This window comes from Neolamprologus multifasciatus, chromosome 22 (genome assembly GCF_963576455.1).
Source record: "Neolamprologus multifasciatus chromosome 22, fNeoMul1.2, whole genome shotgun sequence".
NCBI classification, from domain to species: Eukaryota; Metazoa; Chordata; class Actinopteri; order Cichliformes; family Cichlidae; genus Neolamprologus; species Neolamprologus multifasciatus.
The window spans coordinates 32,216,049-32,235,347 of NC_140459.1; the positions used below are offsets into that span (position 1 = coordinate 32,216,049).

General features: G+C 42.1%; 3 protein-coding genes across 8 annotated transcripts in view; 2 read left to right on the plus strand and 1 right to left on the minus strand.

The window, feature by feature from the left end:
- Window positions 1-4,045, plus strand: part of abcf1 (ATP-binding cassette, sub-family F (GCN20), member 1) — a 25,798-nt gene extending 21,753 nt beyond the window's left edge. For all 4 annotated transcript variants that reach the window (XM_085147670.1, XM_085147668.1, XM_085147671.1 and 1 more), the window contains 7 exons: window positions 604-678; window positions 1,050-1,120; window positions 1,205-1,237; window positions 2,682-2,850; window positions 2,936-3,000; window positions 3,083-3,155; window positions 3,725-4,045. In XM_085147670.1, the coding sequence (XP_085003796.1) occupies window positions 604-678; window positions 1,050-1,120; window positions 1,205-1,237; window positions 2,682-2,850; window positions 2,936-3,000; window positions 3,083-3,155; window positions 3,725-3,891 (653 nt within the window). In that variant the 3' untranslated portion in view covers window positions 3,892-4,045. The remainder of the gene's footprint in view (window positions 1-603; window positions 679-1,049; window positions 1,121-1,204; window positions 1,238-2,681; window positions 2,851-2,935; window positions 3,001-3,082; window positions 3,156-3,724) is intronic.
- mrps18b (mitochondrial ribosomal protein S18B) lies at window positions 4,041-6,596 on the minus strand. 2 transcript variants are annotated; one of them, XM_085147706.1, is made up of 7 exons: window positions 6,365-6,596; window positions 5,732-5,900; window positions 5,557-5,654; window positions 5,385-5,453; window positions 4,819-4,885; window positions 4,674-4,733; window positions 4,041-4,340 (listed from the first exon to the last, which is right to left on the minus strand). In XM_085147706.1, exons 1-7 carry the CDS (start codon window positions 6,443-6,445, stop codon window positions 4,144-4,146), a joined length of 741 nt encoding a protein of 246 aa, XP_085003832.1. In that variant the 5' UTR covers window positions 6,446-6,596; the 3' UTR covers window positions 4,041-4,143. The 2 variants fall into 2 exon arrangements, with proteins under 2 accessions (XP_085003832.1, XP_085003833.1); XM_085147707.1 differs by lacking the exon at window positions 6,365-6,596 and adding an exon at window positions 6,208-6,330.
- Window positions 6,597-6,752: 156 nt separating this feature from the next.
- ppp1r10 (protein phosphatase 1, regulatory subunit 10) lies at window positions 6,753-18,076 on the plus strand. Of its 2 annotated transcripts, none has more exons than XM_085147674.1 (18): window positions 6,753-7,251; window positions 10,525-10,634; window positions 10,736-10,822; window positions 11,208-11,343; window positions 11,420-11,471; window positions 11,558-11,647; window positions 11,726-11,851; window positions 12,189-12,297; window positions 12,410-12,513; window positions 12,603-12,730; window positions 13,004-13,160; window positions 13,264-13,407; window positions 13,505-13,751; window positions 14,083-14,158; window positions 14,278-14,484; window positions 14,619-14,748; window positions 15,734-16,096; window positions 16,241-18,076. In XM_085147674.1, the coding sequence occupies exons 1-18, from the start codon at window positions 7,237-7,239 to the stop codon at window positions 16,399-16,401; spliced, it is 2,442 nt and encodes an 813-aa protein (XP_085003800.1). In that variant the 5' UTR covers window positions 6,753-7,236; the 3' UTR covers window positions 16,402-18,076. The 2 variants fall into 2 exon arrangements, with proteins under 2 accessions (XP_085003800.1, XP_085003801.1); XM_085147675.1 differs by having other exon boundaries at window positions 6,764-7,461; window positions 16,241-18,074.
- The last annotated feature ends 1,223 nt before the right edge of the window (window positions 18,077-19,299 follow it).

Below are 19,299 nucleotides of genomic sequence, written 5' to 3' on the forward strand. Positions count from 1 at the left end.
TCTCTCTCTCTCTCTCTCTGTCTCTATCTCTCTCTCCCCCTCTGTCTCTCTCTCTATTTCTCTCTCCCTCTCTCTCTCTCTCCCCCCTCTCTCGCTCTCTCTCTGTGTCTCTCTCTCTCTCTGTCTCTCTCTCTCTCTGTGTGTGTGTGTCCCCCCCTCTCTCTCTCTCTCTCTGTCTCTCTCTCTCTCTGTGTGTGTGTGTGTGTCCCCCTCTCTCTCTCTCTCTCTCTCTCTCTCTCTCTCTCTCTCTCTCTCTCTCCCTCCCTCCCTCCTACTGAGCATGTGCTTCTTTCATTTTTTAATTCAAACCTAAACAACACACTTCGACTTACTTCACCAGTATAGTGAGTGGATGGAAACACTGCGTTACTGTTTCCTCTGACAGGTGACCTGCTGTGATCCTGCTTCTGTCCGTGGGTCCTAATAGTGTATAAATATCAACATAAAGCAGTTAACAAGTGGACTCTGTGTGTGTTCAGTAAATACTTTAAATGATGCCATCTTTAGGACAGAAAAGCAATAATATAGGAAATTTGCTGTGGCTTGTTTAATAACGTAACAGTCGTTTCACCTTGTTGATGACATCATTTGTGCCACCTGCAGGTGTAGACTTTGGCTACGAGAGTCAGAAGCTGCTGTTCAAAAACGTGGACTTTGGTATTGACATGGAATCGAGGAGTAAGTATTCTGCTTCATAAGAACACTTTCAGTAAGTAATCGGGTACTTTTTAGCCTCTCAGCTACACGTAAATGTCATTTTAGGTAACTGGAAACAAAGCTTTTGAAAAACTCCTTCCAGGGTAGAGACTTTGAAATCGAAGACGTTGAGATTTTGCGTCTTTCTGTTTTATCCAGATTATATTCCATGTTATTGTTTGTAGGCTTGATAGACACATTTCTATACAGGAAGGATTACATCACCAGCTGGTACCCAGCATCTCCTAAACTAAATGTGGAGGCACTGCTCACTGTGTTGTTGTGAATGAGATCCGTGGTTATAGATGATGTTCTGTAATGTGTCACATTTTATTTCTCTCTTCCTGCCGTAGTTTGTATAGTTGGACCCAACGGTGTTGGAAAGAGTACCCTGCTGTTACTGCTCACTGGCAAATTAAACCCTGTAAGGCTGCAGATGTAAAGCTGTAATATTCAAATTCACAAAAACTTACAATCTGCTGACTTAACAGGATGTTTCACTTTTCAGACTAAAGGTGAGATGAGGAAGAATCATCGGCTGGTGAGTAACTTCCTACTGATGCTTTAAGGGTTTTACTTTTTAACAGTTGCAACCATTTTGATACATAGTTCCCACTTTCAGCAGCTCAGATGTAACTGGACAATCTCTCCCGTACTCTGGCTGTTAGCCCTGTCTTACTCTGCTCGCCTGACCTCCACACAGGCACAGCAGATGGCTGCCCCTCCCTGAGCCTGGTCCTGCAGTTTTCCCCTCCCTCTATTGATGCTTACAGAGGGGTTTCTCTCTCATATTGTAGGGTTTTAGCCTAATATTTAAAAGTCGATGTACAAACAGTTTATTGAGATCTTTCTTCTACAAGTGTCTTTAGCTCAGGGCTCTGCGCAAGTTGATCCTTAACTGATAATGTTCCACTTTGGGATCATTGTCATGCTAAAAACTGAAGCAGTGGCCAATTAGACCCTTTCTGGTTTTACATATCGATGGTCAACCCACTTATATGTTCTGTAGGTTTTGACACAGCCTGAAATGCCGTCTGAAATTATGACCAAGCCGCCACCATGTTTTACAAATGACTCTAGACATTCACTATTTACCTCTCTGCTGACTTCGTCCATCTATGTCGATGATGATTTGAATCGACAATTGGATTCATCACTGTATAAGATCAGCTCCCACTGATTTTCAGTTCAGTTTCAGTGGGATTTGTCATACCTTGGTCTTTCTTTAGGGGCGACCGTGGCTCAAGAGTTGGGAGTTCGCCTTGTAATCGGAAGGTTGTCGGTTCGAGCCCCGGCTTGGACAGTCTCGGTCGTTGTGTCCTTGGGCAAGACACTTCACCCGTTGCCTACTGGTGGTGGTCAGAGGGCCCGGTGGCGCCAGTGTCCGGCAGCCTCGCCTCTGTCAGTGCGCCCCAGGGTGGCTGTGGCTACAATGTAGCTGCCATCACCAATGTGTGAATGTGTGGATGACTGGATGTGTAAAGTGCTTTGGGGTCCTTAGGGACTAGTAAAGCGTTATACAAATACAGACCATTTACCATTTTCTCTGTGGTTGAGAACTCATCCTTAAGAATGGCTTTGTGACAGCTACATTTTCTAATGAGGGTCTTGTTTTATCCTGCATTTGTCAAATTTCCTCCATTTCTGCACAGAGTGTGAAAGAGCAGCCAACATAAAAAAAAAGCTTGTGTGTGGCTGAAGACTTTTGCACAATAGTGCTTTTAGTAGCTTTTCACTGGAGTTCAGATCAACTTTGTGGTACATTTGTGAGACACCAGACAATCAGACTAATGAGGCTGGAAAGTTGAGAAAAACTGTTGGGACAGATGAAACCAAGAATGATATGAAGAGAAGTCGTGCTGCTCTCAGTTTGTAGACCACACAACCTGCCTTCTGTTTTACTGGAAAACACTGAAGCTACAGCCTGTGTGCAAACCTGAAATACTGTTTTCATCAGCTAACATGTAGGTTGTTTCTGTGTGCAGAAAGTGGGCTTCTTTAACCAGCAGTATGCAGATCAGCTTAACATGGAGGAAACAGCCACAGAGTACTTGATGAGGAACTTCAATCTTCCCTACCAGGACGGCAGGAAGTGCCTGGGACGTTTTGGCCTCGAGAGCCACGCCCACACCATTCAGATCTCCAAACTCTCTGGTATAAACACAAACTGGTGAATGTTTATTGTACAAACTTGTGAAGGAAACATTTTCTAATAGCGTCTGGATTTTGTCTTCATCAGGTGGTCAGAAAGCCAGAGTCGTGTTTGCTGAGCTGGCCTGTCGTCAGCCTGACGTGCTGATCTTGGTAAGCGTTGTTCGGTCCTTTGCTCTTCCTCGTGATCAATACTATCTACTATTTTGTTGATTAATCGCTTCTCGTCTCACAGGACGAACCTACCAACAACTTGGACATTGAGTCAATCGATGCTTTATCAGAGGCCATCAATGAATACAAAGGAGGTGAGACTGGCTGCTGATCAGCTCAGTAGGGACGACTATTCTTACTGCTTCAGTGCTCACATAATTCACACATCTATTTCAAATGCTTGAAGTAATCTGCTAGATGGAAAGCACTACTGTGGAACAATTAAGAAATTCTTTATTTATCCCATATTTGGGAATAGTTTTATTTTAAATGACTCCATCCCTCTGTTTACTCCTCAGACTCCTGGCTTGGGCAGAACCTTTCGATATGGCTGTGCCTGCCTTTATTAGTACAATAAAGGCAGGCACAGCCATATCAAGTTATCACATTCACAGTTATGTGCCCACACTGTCACCGTGTGGACGTTCAGAGTAATTACATACATGGAAAAGTAATTGCAACTGTTTCTTCAGCAGCACCAAAGTCGTAAAGTAAAAAGTAGGGACTTCTGCAGCATCGTGCAGTAGGCAGTGAGGGGTACATGTAGACGCTCTGTTAAAATATAATATTTGTACTCAAAAGAATGAGTCAGCTTTGGTTTTATCAATAAGTCTTTAGACTCCGGTGCGTATCAGAGCATTAACATCTCGACTTTCTCGTCCAGCTGTGATTATCGTGAGTCACGATGCACGGCTCATCACAGAGACGCAGTGCCAGCTCTGGGTGGTGGAGGACTGCACCATCAACCAGATTGATGGAGACTTTGATGACTACAAGCGGGAGGTGCTGGAAGCCTTGGGAGAGACTGTGGTCAGCAAGGTCAATCCATGATCAGAGCTGCTGCCAGAGCACACATCATATGGATTCTTCTCTGGACTGTAACATCTTTATGGGGTTGACGTTGCACAGATACTGGATTATAAATATGTAGGTGATAAAATGTCTTGAAGTATAATCTGCTTAAATAAAACAGGAAGTGATTCAATCTTTCATCGTGGTTTATTGTACAACTTTGTGCACCTGTAGAACATCACAGGGGCTAAAAACAAACTCGTTTTTGCGACAGCATGATCGGCGCCTCGATCACTTTAAGTAAGCCTTATATGTCTTTCTGACTTTAGCCACTTCATTCTCATCAGGAACTATTTCCCCATACCATTTATACCAGTTGTCCCCTAAAGTTAAGGATGAGGGTGGTGGTGTGGAGCCCACAGCATCATGGGAATTGGAGTAGTCCTCTCCTGAAAATTCCACATATGGAATCTGAAAAGGAAGTAAGCCTAGAAGAGAAGAGTGTTGTTTTAAAATGATGTATTCTCATCAGGAGCTGTAACTTATCACTCGTGTCGTTTCATTTTATTTCTAACAGCAAATAAAACTACATTTTACATCATAGTTCTTAACTTGTAGCCTGAAACTATACTTTAAGACTGAGCCAGTTAGCTAGCATGTAGCTAAGCTGGACGTTAAAGACAAATCCAGATGTGTTGCACAGAAGATGGTAGTTGTTGCACTAGAAAAGATTAGTGCAAGACTGTGTGCTTATTTAAAAAAGTGCTATAAAGTGCTCTGGCGGAGATGAGTGGCAGCTAAGGCGATCACGATTTACCCACCGTGATCTTGTGCTGTGTCAACTGCCTCATTTAGCTTCTTCTGCTGTTTCATACACACACCTGAAGGCGGCAGAACCATCAGAGCATGAGTGGAACATCCTGCTGCATTAATACACTTTCTAACATTGGTGCTATTATAACTTACCAGTTCGAGTGGAGTCAAACACCAGTCCAGTGTGGGGACTAATGAATTGCTGCAACAACTTGACGTTCTGCAAGAAAAAGAAATTCAGCTGGAGAGGACCATAGCAGAGTAACAGCATCTACTCCTTTGTATGAGGGGGACCACTGTCCTACAAAATGAGCTCCAGCAGGCTGCTGCTGTGCAGGGTTAGGACCAAACTGTCATAAAGACACTCTGATCATTCATTACTGAGAGAAGTAGCTGACAAAATGTTCTCGTTCTGCTTTGTTCTTTTTATTAGTGTCAAAAAAATTAAAGTATCTGCAGACAAATCAGACATGCAATTTATTTTTGCAAATGACGTCCATGAAATCTGTTGGGTTAAAACAGTGTTTTGGCAGCAAATGACTGATGATGTATAAGAAAACTACAGCTGATATTGGCCTGTCGCTGATACGCGCCAAGATAGAAACTGTTCACATCATAAGAACAATATTATTTATTTTAAAAAATTAAATCTGGCTCAAAAGCTCCGGCTCAATACAGAAAAATCGTTAGTTGGTGTGTGTGAGACCAACATAACCCACCTGATGGTGAATGATGATGTTTGGATCACGACAAATTGGGCAGGGGTTTCCACATATCTTGTCACCTCTCTAGAGACAGAAGTGCGCTGGTTATTTATCAATCTTAACATCAGTGATCTGTGGTTAAAACAACAACAACAACAACAACAACAACAAAAAACTGAAATATTACAATGCAAGTCTTGCGAGTCTTCTGAGGGGGGATGCCTCCTTTGTGGTTCCTCCTGTAGTCAGCCCACACTGGACTGCTTCCATACCTTTCAATATACTCTGTCAGGGTCAGGAAAAGCAATGAGATCACAACATTTGGACAGAAGGCAACACGTCTGTCGAGGGACAACACTCACCTTCACTCTCCAGGTAATCCCACGGCCTGTCCTTGTAGCGGGCTAAAGCCTCAGCGGCCTGAGAAGCAGCCTCGTCCTGAAGCGATGCTGCTTTGCAGTACGAGTGTCTGGGATGTATAAATGGAGACAAAGAAAGACATGTCCTCGCAGGTAGCCTCTGTAGACGGGACTGAAAGCACAAGAAAATGACTTCATCACACCATAAAACATCAAAACGTCCTTTTCATAAATGTAGCCTAAAGCCATTTGAGCATTTTGAAAAGATTCAAATTCTAAATAACTTGTATATCAACCCCAGTTTAATCGAATTAAGTGTCACTAAGCTGTGAAATGATTTTTTTAAAATAGCCCCCAGGCAGGAGCAGCGTGATGTAGATCTATACTGGAGCACACACCAACTAAAGACCAGCTAAACCACTATCGTGATGAAAAACATATCAATTAGTGTTTTCATTTAATTATTATGCCTCACTTACAAACAAATATCTGATATCCGTAGGACCAATGTCTATGTGGTAGAAAAACCACAGCACTAACAAAAGCGGTACAACACAACAAGGCAGCATCCAGCATTTCCCCCGCACCATACATGTAATGTGTTAGTCAGCACATCGTTTTAATGAAATATAATACCTGATACTGACGAACTGAATACGAAGTTAAAGGCGACACACGACATAAAAACGCCGCGATGTACTTCATGGAGGTAGCCATTTTCAGATCCTACCGGGGTTAGAGGTAAAAGGTGAAAGGTTAAGTTGCTTCTCAAGTATATAATCTAAATCTACATAATTTCGGTAATAAATCAATCGTAGTTGATGCAAAACTCAATCCTGCCATTTTCATTTCAATTAGTTGAATAAAGACGATTATTTTAAAAATGAGGCGTTCCCGTTAGCACGAACATGTGACATCTATAGCACGTGACAAACAAAAAGACTAGTCGCCATTTTGAAGGAATATTGTTTACTAAATTTATATATCAAAGAATCAGTAAAACTGGGGTTTGTCGATAAAATATGTTGGTGTAGTTTTGTCTGATTCGAATTATACAAAAATTTAACGCATTGATGGCGATTACGAGGAGTAATTCAAAATTAGATTTCCAACAATGTGAGATGCGCCATATTGTCCTTGATTTGGCAAAGAACGACCGTTATCCTCCATTTTGTTTCAACGAAAACGTTAAAAAACCGTTTCCGGTGACGTTAAAAACGTCACGTAGTATAAAAGGTAGATCCCTCCTACACGCACTCATTCCTGGATTTGGTCAAAGGTAAGTCAAGTCAGAAAAACAGAGGGGCTTATTTTCGACGCATTGTTCAGCTCTTAATGCGAAATTACTGCTGAGTGTATAAAACAAAACATTCAAGGACGTTGATGTTGATGAGGGATGGGAATTTTGTATACAAATGAAATTAAATGTGCGCTTTCTGTGTGTTTTTCAGGTATGAATTTGCTTTCCCGAAGACTGAGCCGTCGAGGACTTTGAACAACTCAAATTCATGTTTTTTCTTCAAGTAATGGACATTTGATTACTATTTTTGCCTCCAGTTTGTTCCTGAAGGAAAGGCTAGCATTTAGCTATCACAGCCCCACCCACAAGAAGTTTTTCAGTTGATATTAAAACCATGAAGGTTGAAGACATAAAATTATTTAAATAGGATCTATAAGTGCCTTAAAAGCACACTATAATATACCCGAGACGCTGAGGATCTATATTATCAATAGTAAGTTGATTTTGAAGTTGAATTGAAATTCCTCAAATGAAATTAGTCGTAGACAATAGGCTACCTAGCGGTAGCTGGCTAGCAGGCACCGTATGTTAGCTTGGTTCTTAGCAAATAATTTGAGCATAGACTTGTAGTATGAGCTCACACAGGAACGTGGACGGAAGCAAAACGCTCCGTTTCTTCGTGTGTGAGACGGAATTGAGTAATTATACAAATAAAGATATAACTGGAAAATTCGTAAAATAACCATAAGCAATCTGTTCATAAAGATTGCCGTAGGCACAGAAGGGAACTTTCCAGATCATGAAGCCGGACTTTTTGCCTGCCAGACTTTGTTTTGTAGGGGCTGATCCACGGAACGAACACCCACCGCAATCTATACATAAAGATTGCGTTAGTTTGAGGATTGTGGACATTTTGTGAAGCACTGTATGTGTGTGTGTGTATGCGTGTGTTTAAATGACGATAATTATAGCACAGGGAGTTCACGAAAAGCCTAAACCAGGTACTCGGCAATCTGAGGATAAAGATTGCAAGATGACCGGCGAACAAACAGGATTGACAAATATGGTGGACTAGTTGCGATTTGCTTTTTGTCCTCGGGACAGCTCCGAGGGCTAGCCGTGTTTTCCTCGGAACTACATTTGGAGTATTTGGCAAACGGCTGTGCAGATCAAGTATAGACTCATACGCCATCGCATTGTCTGACTTTGATACGCATATGGTGCTCGCTGTGTTATTCCATCAGTACGGTCTCCGCTGTGACAGCGATTGTTTGTGAAGGAGCTGGGTTGTCGCCGAAGTGGTTAACAGGGGGAGTGCTCTGATTAGCAGGCAGCCTCCTCCTCCCTCCCCTTCGTCAAGCAGCTGAGAGCAGGAGCAGGCCTGCCCTCTGCTGTGACAGATTTCAGGTTAAGAAGCAGCCTTTTATAGGCCGCTTCAGTTGCCCTTATATAACACAGGGCGTTTTACACTGTTGCTCGATTTCTTCTGAGGCTTCTTGATTGAATATATTCAATTTACCGTCTGTTGAGTAACCATGAACGATACAGTGACGATATTTGTGTTCCAAGCATAGAAAGCCAAACATTTGTTTTACATAAGGTATTGGTGATGTGTAGTAACACCACAGTATGTCTATGCAAAACTGCTTCTCCTCCTGAACCAGGAACCAGGGTCATGTATAACCACTGATTGTGTGTATATGTGTAACAATTGTGACATTTACAGGATTTGAGTTATTTGCAGTGTTGTGGAGGTCTGAGACTATATAAAACTTCTACTACAACAGTTACGCGGGTAAGACCTAACTGATTCCTCACATCATGACATTTCCATAAATTGGCAAAATGTTTCATTACGAAATGCATTGAAAGAAAATAAAGTGCATGCTTATTATAAAGGTCAGTTCGAGCAGTTATATTATGAATCGTTTGAGGGTTATTCAGATTAACACAATAATAATCTAAAACAATGGAGCATTCATATGTGCTTGAGTGTTCACTGTTTGTTTGGCTCGTATTGCACTTTTCAAAGATGAAAAGTAAGTAAACACCCAACACCTTTAAACTTTACAGTCACTTTAATTTGTGACAGCTTCATGTGGTGTTTAACAGGTGTTTCCATTTAAAATGTTGTTCCTACAGAGAGTGCAGTGCCAATGTGCAAAAACTAACTAACCTATAGGTGGCAGTAAGTGGCTCGACTTGTGCCTTCTGGCTGGGATAACTGTCAGTTATCTCATTAAAACAGAATAATCCAGTACAGAGAAACTGACACTCTGATCACATGACCACAGGTGAAGATTAACAAACTAATGTCACAGTTTCCAAGCATTTCATTCTTCATACAGCTCTTTTTAATCATATTTTATTTTTTCGTTGAATATAATTGTACCGTTCACCTTGTCATTAGATGTCATAATTAATTAATGACAGTAGATTTTGTTTGTATAAAGTATTTGTTTGTTTTCCCTTTTTCTTACAAAGTTATATTTTTTGCACAAATGAATATGACTGTGATAGATGTATGTTATTAAAAACAAACACCGATAAGTCATATTCAGCATTACTTAAAAGTATTCTCTTTGGATATTTTGAACTATTTTATATAGCTGTGACACATAAGTGGAAATGTATGATGAAATAAGCATATGAAATCCAAGGTAAATAGATTCTTTTTCATTTTAATAGTGAAATATTGAAATAAATAAATGATTAATGGCAGGTGTGAAGCTTTGTACATGAACTTTATAAATGTGCGTAGTTGTCTGCGTTGCTCCTGCTTCTTTAATTGTAGCTTGAAATGGAATAAACAGGGTTTCCTCGCACACAAAATGAAAGTGTTATGGCAGTGTGCTGTCCTGCAAGTGAAAGGCCCAGAGAGCAGAGCCCCTGTGGTACTGAAGAGCAAGTAGCAGTGACCCGGCCTGGTCACTACTTGACTGCAGTTGGTACTCCAAACACCTCAAGTACAAGACAGCACAGCACATATAACCTTTATGGCTATATGGCTGCAAGAACATGCTACTGACTGTCTGTACTTGGTGATTTGTGTTTCTACACACACACACATACACACACATTTAAATTATTTCTTAGATAGTTGGTCATAGAGGCCTCCTTTGGAATGGTGCAGTGGATATAATAGGGCCTTGTTGGCGTTTGGTGTCACGCGTGTGCTTGGTGGAATGTCCTTGAACAGGTTGGTGCTGTCGTCCTCTGAGCTGCTGTAGGACCGGTTTCAAAGTGGAATCTGAATGTGTTGGTGGTTGTTGGTTGACTCTGCTGTAACTTTGTTGTTCTGACACATTTTAAGGGATCTGATTAATACAGTTGTCAATGTGTGTCCCTGAGAAGCGCGTGTGTGGTGGGTGGTTGTTATCAAAAAGACAGTCTGGTTGGAGTTCTGTTGGACGGCGCCCTGCTTTTCTATCTGGCAGACAAACAGTCCACACTTGATGTGATACTTATTACGACAGACCAAACATCTCCATATAACACAAATGTAATACAGCTGTGTGATGTAGATGAGTGTATTTAATATAGTATTGTGTTTTAGGGTATGGCAGGGGGACCAGTAGACCCAAGAGAGATTTTGAAAGGTGTGGAGGCTCTGCTGGGCAAAGATGGAGAGCTGCGCAGTCTGGAAGGAGTCCCAAAAGTGTTTAGGTAAAGAACTGAACTGAAATGTGAACATGCATTCACTGTGAACAACAGCTTTAGTTCAGGACTTTAACTCAATGACTTCTAAACACCTTTTTCCAACGCAGCCTGATGAAAGCTTCAACTAAGATGGTCAGTAGATGTATGTACCTGAACATCCTGCTGCAGACGAAGTCCCACGATGTTCTTAACAGGTATGCTGTAAATCACATTCTGTGGTCCCAGTTTATTCTGTTACTCTCAAAGCATGATAGCTGTTAACTTCCAGTTCAAGTCACACTTCTTATATTTTTCATCCAAACACATCCAAGCACCGTGCCCTGAGGCGCCAATGTTTGCATATGTGCTGTGTCAGCATACATCCCTGTTTGTAGCATGAACAGAGCTGTGTGAAGTTGTTTTAGTACTTTCTGGAGTGTAGGTTTAAAATTGAGGTGGGAGGTTTATAGAACAATTGTGTGTTTGTGTAATTTACCCAACTGTTGTTTTTAATTTTGTCCCAGTAAAATAACCTGCTGGTTATTCCAATCCTGTCTATCCTGGCATGCCTTCTCTATAATTTGTTGTTCTCTCTTTCAGGTTTATCAGAGTTGGTGGCTACAAGCTGCTTAATGCCTGGCTCACCTACTCCAAAACCACCAACAACTCTCCTCTACTTCAACTTATCCTGCTAACGCTGCAGAAGTTACCCCTTAAAGTTGATCACCTAAAACAGGTATTTTTTATTGTTGTGTTTATAGTTGTAATCTATAGAGAAACAATACATCTAACCGGCTTTTAATCTGTCCCAGAACAACACTGCCAAGTTGGTGAAGCAGCTGAGCAAGAGTGCAGAGACTGAGGGTGAGTTAGCGTTACATTAGAAATGAAACCTCTTAAGTATAGGCAGCAGTGTATTTTCAATTTGTTGTGTTGTCTTTTGTTTTTAGAGTTGAGGAAATTGGCTGCCGTGCTTGTGGATGGCTGGATGGCTACGATCCGCTCCCAAAGTGTCTCGGGCAGTACCACCTCTCCTGCAGGTACAGATCGACTTTTCTTTTTGGCATCAAAGTATCCTGTAGGCATCAGATTTAAAGACTTTCTATGTGTCTTTTTAGATAAGAAAAAGAAGAAAGAGGAGACTAAGGTGCCTGTGCGTGACATGAAGGAAAAAGGTGGAGAGGAGGAGAAGAAGGACAAACCCAAAGCTCATGCACCCAGCCACGCTAAGATTCGCTCCATAGGTAAAGGTGGAGAGCTGTTTGGCTCTTTCTCCAATACTGCGTCTTGTCCTGTCTCTTCGTCTTTCTTTGCCTCCCTCTGCTGTTGTCCTTTCCCTCACTTTGCCCCTCTTTGAGCCTGGTTCGTCTAAGGGAAACTTCCTGTTAAAAGGGAGTTTATTCTTACCACTGTTGCCAAATGATTGCTCATAAATGTCTGTTATTGTTGGGGTTCTTTCTGAAACTGGGTTTGTTTACGATATAAAGCACCTTAAGGGGATTGTTGTTCTGAAGTTGTAGTAAATAAATAAAATGGAATTGTTTAAGTTGTTTGTGAGCATCAGTGTTTTATGTTACTTAGGACTGGAAATCGGAGACCCTCCCAACCCAGCCCCTCCTAAGAAGACGCCAGCTGCCCCACAGCTGGGTAGCAAGTACAACATCAAGCCTCCAGTCCTGAAACGACACAGGTATTGCACCTGCACAACAGCCTGTTCTGTGAGCTTTCTCAGTGGCGCCCTCAGGTGGTGCTAACACTGCAGTGCTAACATTCTTCTTCTTGTGTTCATTTTTCACCTCCAGCTCTGGCTCAGGAGATGCTCCACCTCAGGAGAAAAAGTATAAACCTCTAAACACACCCTCCAATTCCGCCAAGGAGATCAAAGTCAAAATCATTCCCGCACAACGTGAGTTCACATTTACCCACCGAAGAACTCTTAAACACAAGGACACGATGGTGACGTATCAGTAATCTTGTTTTCTTTTCTCCCTGCAGCCATGGAGTGCACTGGCTTCCTAGATGCTCTGAACTCTGCCCCAGTTCCTGGGATCAAGATCAAGAAAAAGAAACCTAGTGCTAACACTACAGCTAGCACCAAGGTGGTCTCCCCCACAACTAACAAGGTAGTGACAGGACAGTCTGACCTCAGATTTTATTCAATATTTTGTTTCCTTGTTGTTGTTCTTCTTAATTATTTTTGTCATTTTTAAAATTATTGTTGTATTTTATGTAAATGTCCCCAGAATTAGTCTGTTTTTGCTTGACAGAAAATTATAGACATTGTTTTGCTGTATTTCTGTTAATTTGTATCAAATTCTTTAGTCTGTTGTTGTGTGAGACACAGAAACTGTGCTGTTCTCACCACATACTCACCACTGTTGCCTTGTCTCCTTTAGGCAAGCCCGTTCGACAGCAAACCTGTATATTCTGCATCTTCTACAAAACCAGCATCTCCAGAAAGCGCTGCTTCCAGCACTCCTGCAGATGAAAACCAGGAACCGGAGCAGCCTGGGACCCCTGTTCCCTCTGAGGACCCAGAGCCCTCTGACAACGGTTAGTTATTGAAGAGGATGATTTGTAATGAGCACATGTTGCCTCCAGGGTGTTTTGTTGGAAACGAGCATAAAACATTTTCCTTGTTGGGTCTTGTTTACAGGCGAGAAACCAAATGCGCTGGCAGAGCCACGTGGAGAAGAAGAAAGCTTGACCAAGAAAGGCAAGAAGAAGAAGACGGTTCACTGGGCTGAAGAGGAGCAGCTCAAACACTATTTTTACTTCGATCTGGATGAGACAGAAAGAGGTAAAGCTGGAGGTTCAAATACCAAAGTGTTTGAGTCGACTTTTTACAGTTGGTCTGTAAAAAAACAACTATTAATGCTGTTATACTTAATTCACAGTCAATGTCAACAAAATTAAGGACTTCGGTGAGGCGGCAAAACGAGAGCTAATGATGGACCGGCAGACATTTGAAATGGCTCGCCGGCTTTCCCACGATACCATGGAAGAAAGAGTCCCCTGGACACCCCCAAGACCCCTGACGCTGGCTGGCAGTCTTGTTACTTCAGGTGCAAACAGCACAGAGAAACTCACCCAAAGAGACCGTGAAATGGGCATTCTGCAAGAGATCTTCCTCAGCAAAGAGAGGTAGGGCATATGTACGCGCGGTGGTTAGTAAGCGCATGTTTCCAGGATCAAGCAAGTAGAAGAAGACATTTAAACAGTATGTGTGCTGCTACGCCCTCAGTTGTGTGCCTGAGATGACCGTTTCAAGCATTATTTACAGACATTTCTTCATATTAGAAGCTTTGGTCTTGCTTAGCATCCGCTATGTTGTGGTCTGAGAGAAAATGAGGAAAAGCCACTTTAGGTCACTCTAAGAAACGAGTCTCACCGTGTTCATACCAAAAAGTTAAATTGTCCTTTTATTAAAACAAGAATTTGGTGTTTACAGTTTTCTTTCCTTTCTCATCATCAGTGTTCCCGACAGTCCACACGAACCAGATCCAGAGCCGTATGAACCCATGCCCCCCCGTCTCATCCCACTCGATGAGGTTGGCTCACTAAAACACACACACTCACTAAAACACACTCTCTCTACAATTCTTGTCATTTACATATTCTACATGTGTGCTACCAGCCTACTGAGCTGTCAGTCTGATTTCCAATCCAGGACTCGTCGATGCAGGATGATGGCTACGTGGAACCTATGGACACGACGTCACAACCAGGCTCTGGCGAGAGCGCCAAACTGCCGCCTGTCTTGGCCAATCTCATTGGTAACCTGAACAACAGTTCCCGCAGCCCACAGGCCTCCAACATCGTCAGCAACACTGTGCCTCCCTCTGTCAATATACAGGAGCTGCTGTCGTCCATAATGGTAAATACAGGACAATCATCACAAAGTAGCATCTTTTCTAATTATGGAACGTAAATCAGGTTTAATTATGGACGTTTTTGTAAAATATCTCTGCACTTGGTTTAAGTTTTCTTTTTGTTGCTGTCTATCATCAGGGGCCCTCTGGTAACCAGTCTACTGAAGAATTGATAAAGCAGCCAGACTTCTCAGATAAAATCAAACAGCTCCTGGGCTCCCTGCAGCAGACTCAGAATCAGAACCAGAACCAGAGTGGACCTCCACCAGGTGAATTAACTGAATTCATTTTCATCTTTAACCCTTTAAAGCCGGTCAGAGCAGCACGCTCCGTTTTGCGCAACTACTTTTAAATCCCGGTAGCTCTGCAACCACGTGAGCTAGCGCAATAATTTTTTTGCATATGAAACCGGAGGAGTTGTACTTACATCTTATGCCATCAGCTTGTCCTCGGTCACAGTTTCCTTCCACATATAGTTTTGCAAAAACTGCATAAAAAGCACTTGCAGCAACAAAAACATAATATTCCAGAAACACGCTTTGCCGATCCGATCAGCTGTTCATAAGTCAGCGCGAACTATCGCATGTCCGCCATGACCTGCCCGAAACCGGAAGTGACGTCATTTTCGCGGAAATGTAGTTTTTTACCATCAGGGCCTCAATGAGCCTATACTGGTATTTTTAAAAGTTATGTTTGACTTTATGACTTTCTGTGTGGTTTCTGGGATGCTTAGGACTCATATTGCTGCTGGAAATAGTTTATTTTGATGCATATGCTGCTTTTTTGCAAATTTGCATTATAATATTTATTTTCATTTTTCCTGCAGTATATAAAAATTGGTGTATTTCAAAAATAAAACTATGAAGACACTCAAAATAAATTTCCTGTGGTGGGAAACTATTTTGTGCAACTTTTTTGTATTTACAGTTTTGAGGGATAAGCCTCTTAAATTTCTCTAACTAGAAATATATGTTAAAAAAACAAAAACAATTTTCAATTTTTTTTGTAGTTTATTGCACTTTTTTGCAATTTATGTAATTACTATGCACTTAATGCAGACATATTATTAAAATCTAGGCTATAATGGTTGTATTGATGTATAGCAACTTGAAATGCTCCCAAAACTATAATATAAGCTCTGGCGGACTTGGTTCTATGGTAGGTCTTAAAGGGTTAACTGTTAAATTAAATCGTTATATTAAATATGTCACCGTCGGGTCGCGTCCACTCACCTGATTATGTTTCTTACTGCAGTCAACCAGGGTCTGCTGGGACACGGTCCAGGCATGAACAGCATGAACACCATGCACATGCAGATGCCCATGAATGGCGGCTACCCGCCCAACAGTTCACCCGGTGGTCCTCGGTTTAACCACCCCCCGCCCCCTCACAACCACGGACCACCTTTCAGCGGCGGCGGAGGCCCACGCATGATGGGACCGCCGCCAGGTCAGGGGAGAGGAGACGGCAACTACTGGGGAGATGACTCGATGAGAGGAGGGCCCCACAGAGGGGGGCACTTTCACCGAGGAGGCCGTGGTCGGGGAGGAGGAGACCCAGGATTTAGAGGCAGAGGGCGAGGAGGTCCCAGAGGAGGAGGACACAACAATATGAACGGTACTTTATTTTAAATGTGTTTGTATTCTGCAAAGTTTGCAGACTGTGCAGAAGTATTTAGTATGTTTCACTCAAATTTCTTCTTTGTTTCACATTCTTCACCCTTAAATCTATCATCTGTTTAATGCTGTTTTCTCCCGGCAGACATGTCCAAGAGGCCAGTTTGTCGTCACTTCATGATGAAAGGAAGCTGCAGGTACGAGGGCAGCTGTGCTTTCTACCACCCCGGTGTTAACGGACCACCACTGCCCCCCAAATACCCCGCTAACAACCAACATAATCAGCACCCACAGCACGGACACTAGGTGATGTTGGCATCAGCCCGGGAATAACTGAAAGACACTAGAGTAGCCGTTAACGGCGATCCAATTAATGCAGGACGTCTGTCTTTAGACAATTATGGAAAGACCAGGATGTCCTGAACTGTGAGCTTGCTGCTGGAGCTGAAGAGTCTGACAGGACAAGAAGAGAGAAGACAAGAGATTGTAAAGGAATGACTGGACGGCTGTGAGATGATCACTGATGTGACTTTGTTTTTATCGTGTTCATTTTTAACAGTGAGATTGAGCTACCATGTGTCCCCACTGCGTCTGAGCCGCTGCAGCTTGCTGCCTGTCTGCTTCGTCACTTTCCAAATCATTAACAGAGTTGGCCAAATGAAAACGTCCGACTCAGCACACCACTTCATTTCCTCCTTATAGTGTTGCTCTCTGGTTTTGTTGCACCATCAGTAAGATTTGTACAGAAGAATTGGAAATGTTTCCCCTTCCTGCATGAGACAAAACTTTAGAAAAACTTGGCTTCATCGATGATTTTTGAAAACTGGGCCTGTAAAGAAACAGAACTTAAACCGCCTGAGTTTGCCTACCCCTGAGAAAACTGCTGCTATGAACTCTGCTGATCTGAGTCGATCCTTTGCTTTGCTTTTCTCCAACAGCAGTGTGTCATATGTAAGCGTGGTGGGGCGATCACAACATGCTACGCTATTGTCAGAGCCGCTGCCTGTCACCTCTGTACTCGTCTAAATCCAGGAGGGTTTGTGTCGTCAGTGTTAAAGATGGGAACGATGAGTCCCTCTGTGGGTCGCCTATATTATGTGTTTTCTGTGAAAACAGTCATTTGTGTCTCTTGTGGGACTGTAAGAGGTTTTTTTGTTTGTTTTTGTTTTTTAACTTTTCACCCTCTACATTTTTTTATATAAACTTGACGGTGTGGTTCAGGATTTCTTTTGGTTTTGTTGTCATTTTTTTTCCCGTGAAGGTATGAACTGTATGAATAAATTCATACACATTCATTTTCAGTTGAATTCTTTTGTACACAGTGTATTAAATAAATGTTTAAATACTGAGCAAGTGTTGCTGTGTTTTCCCTCGAAGTGTGAGTGATGAGCAAGCAGTTTGAGTGAACACCTTGGGAATATTTGTCAGTTTAGGTGTTTTGTTTTAAATCAGGAAAACACATCCTGTTCAGGCAGGTCTGTCCTCTGTGCGTGTGGAGACAGCTGACGTCAGGTCCGTGTTATCAGGGCAGGGCCGAGTGCATCTGGTGAGTGAAGTGTTACGAGGAGTGGCCTTTAACCCGGCCCTTTAGTGCAAATATTGACCGTGGCGTATAGACTACACAAAGATACAAAGACATAGGAGTGAAAGGCAATAGAGGGAGCTGAAGTAAGGACACCTCATCACTAAGCTGCCTCCACATCCTGGTGCAAGAAACACAGAAACATTTATTTAGTGCTGCATCAAGGAACAGAAGATTTCAACAGGAAATTGCAGTCAAGAAGAACACTGTAAATGAATGACGACCTCTCGTGCAAGTGGAGTGTCACATAAAACAAAGCTGCAAAGCAGTAAAGGTGATTTAGTGCCACTTAATCATAAGAGCAATGCTTTTGAGGACAGCTGTAGCAGATCCTGGAAAACATGTTTGAGACAAAACTGAGGGAAACGAGGTCACAGTTCTCAGAAATGTACAACTTATAAATGACTATGTGGGAGCATCATAATTAAAGACAGCTGGTGAATTTGGATTTGCAATGTTTCACTTTCTGAAGTATCTACAGATCTGTGTTTTGGGTCTATATTTGGAAATGTGGTCTGTGGGCTCTACTTCCCTTCTTTCACTAAACTCACTTCCATGTATACTTTAATCAAGCCCTCTTTTTGTGTCATTGTAGCTACATTGTAGCCACAGGCTGTAGCTACATTGTAGCCGCCATCACCAGTGTGTGAATGGGTGTGTAAAGCGCTTTGGGGTCCTTAGGAACTAGTAAAGTGCTTTACAAATACAAATACAGGCCATTTACCCTGCTTCCCTGTGCCTGAGGTCCTTGACCTGTTTTTAACTCGCCACCAACCTCACCCAGCTCCAATTCTACTCTGCCTCCAGCATCCTCACTTTTCTCACCCTTTCAACAACTGCTTCTCTTCACCACACGGTGCAGAGCCCATGTGGCTTAGTTGGTCTGCCTTGTCAAAGCACTTTCTACACCTTGTGTCATTTACAGATTTGTTTCTGTCGAACCTTCATACTCTGATGGCTGCACCAGAGAGTAACTTGGGGTTAGTATCATGCCGTATTTGGCATGCAGACTGGAGCAGCCAGGGATCGAACCGCCAACCTTCGGATCAGTAGATGAACTGAACTACCACCAGAGACTGAAACACTGACACCGATAAGCTCGTTTGCTTCTGGATTGGGTGTCATAGGTCACATCAGTGAAGCTGAAGTTGACATTCCTTTTGTAATTTCATCCCTGTTTTGCAATATTACTTTCACATCACTACTCCAATAGTTTACATTGTACTTACTGTGCAGCCACAGCAAGATTATTATGAACCAACCAACGGATTATTCATTTAACTGCATGATTTAGCTGATCATTGATATGATAATATACAAAGTGCAAAATGTATTCAGAGGTTGTTTGAAATTCAATAGACATAAGAAAAGTTCAAAAAGCAGGGGTCAGATATTTAAAAAAGAGGGAATCTTCTGGAATAGTGACGACAATGTATGTAAAAGTATGTTTGAGGCAAATCAATACAAAATGGAGATATTTTCTCATATATTTCAGTTCTTCTCTGTATTTAATATTTATTCTTAATTAATAATTTTCTTTGGTCTTTGTTTTAGTGAAATCTCGTTAGGTTGTTATTGCCATACGCTGTATGTTCAAAGGATAGTTGTTTGGACCTTTTCAG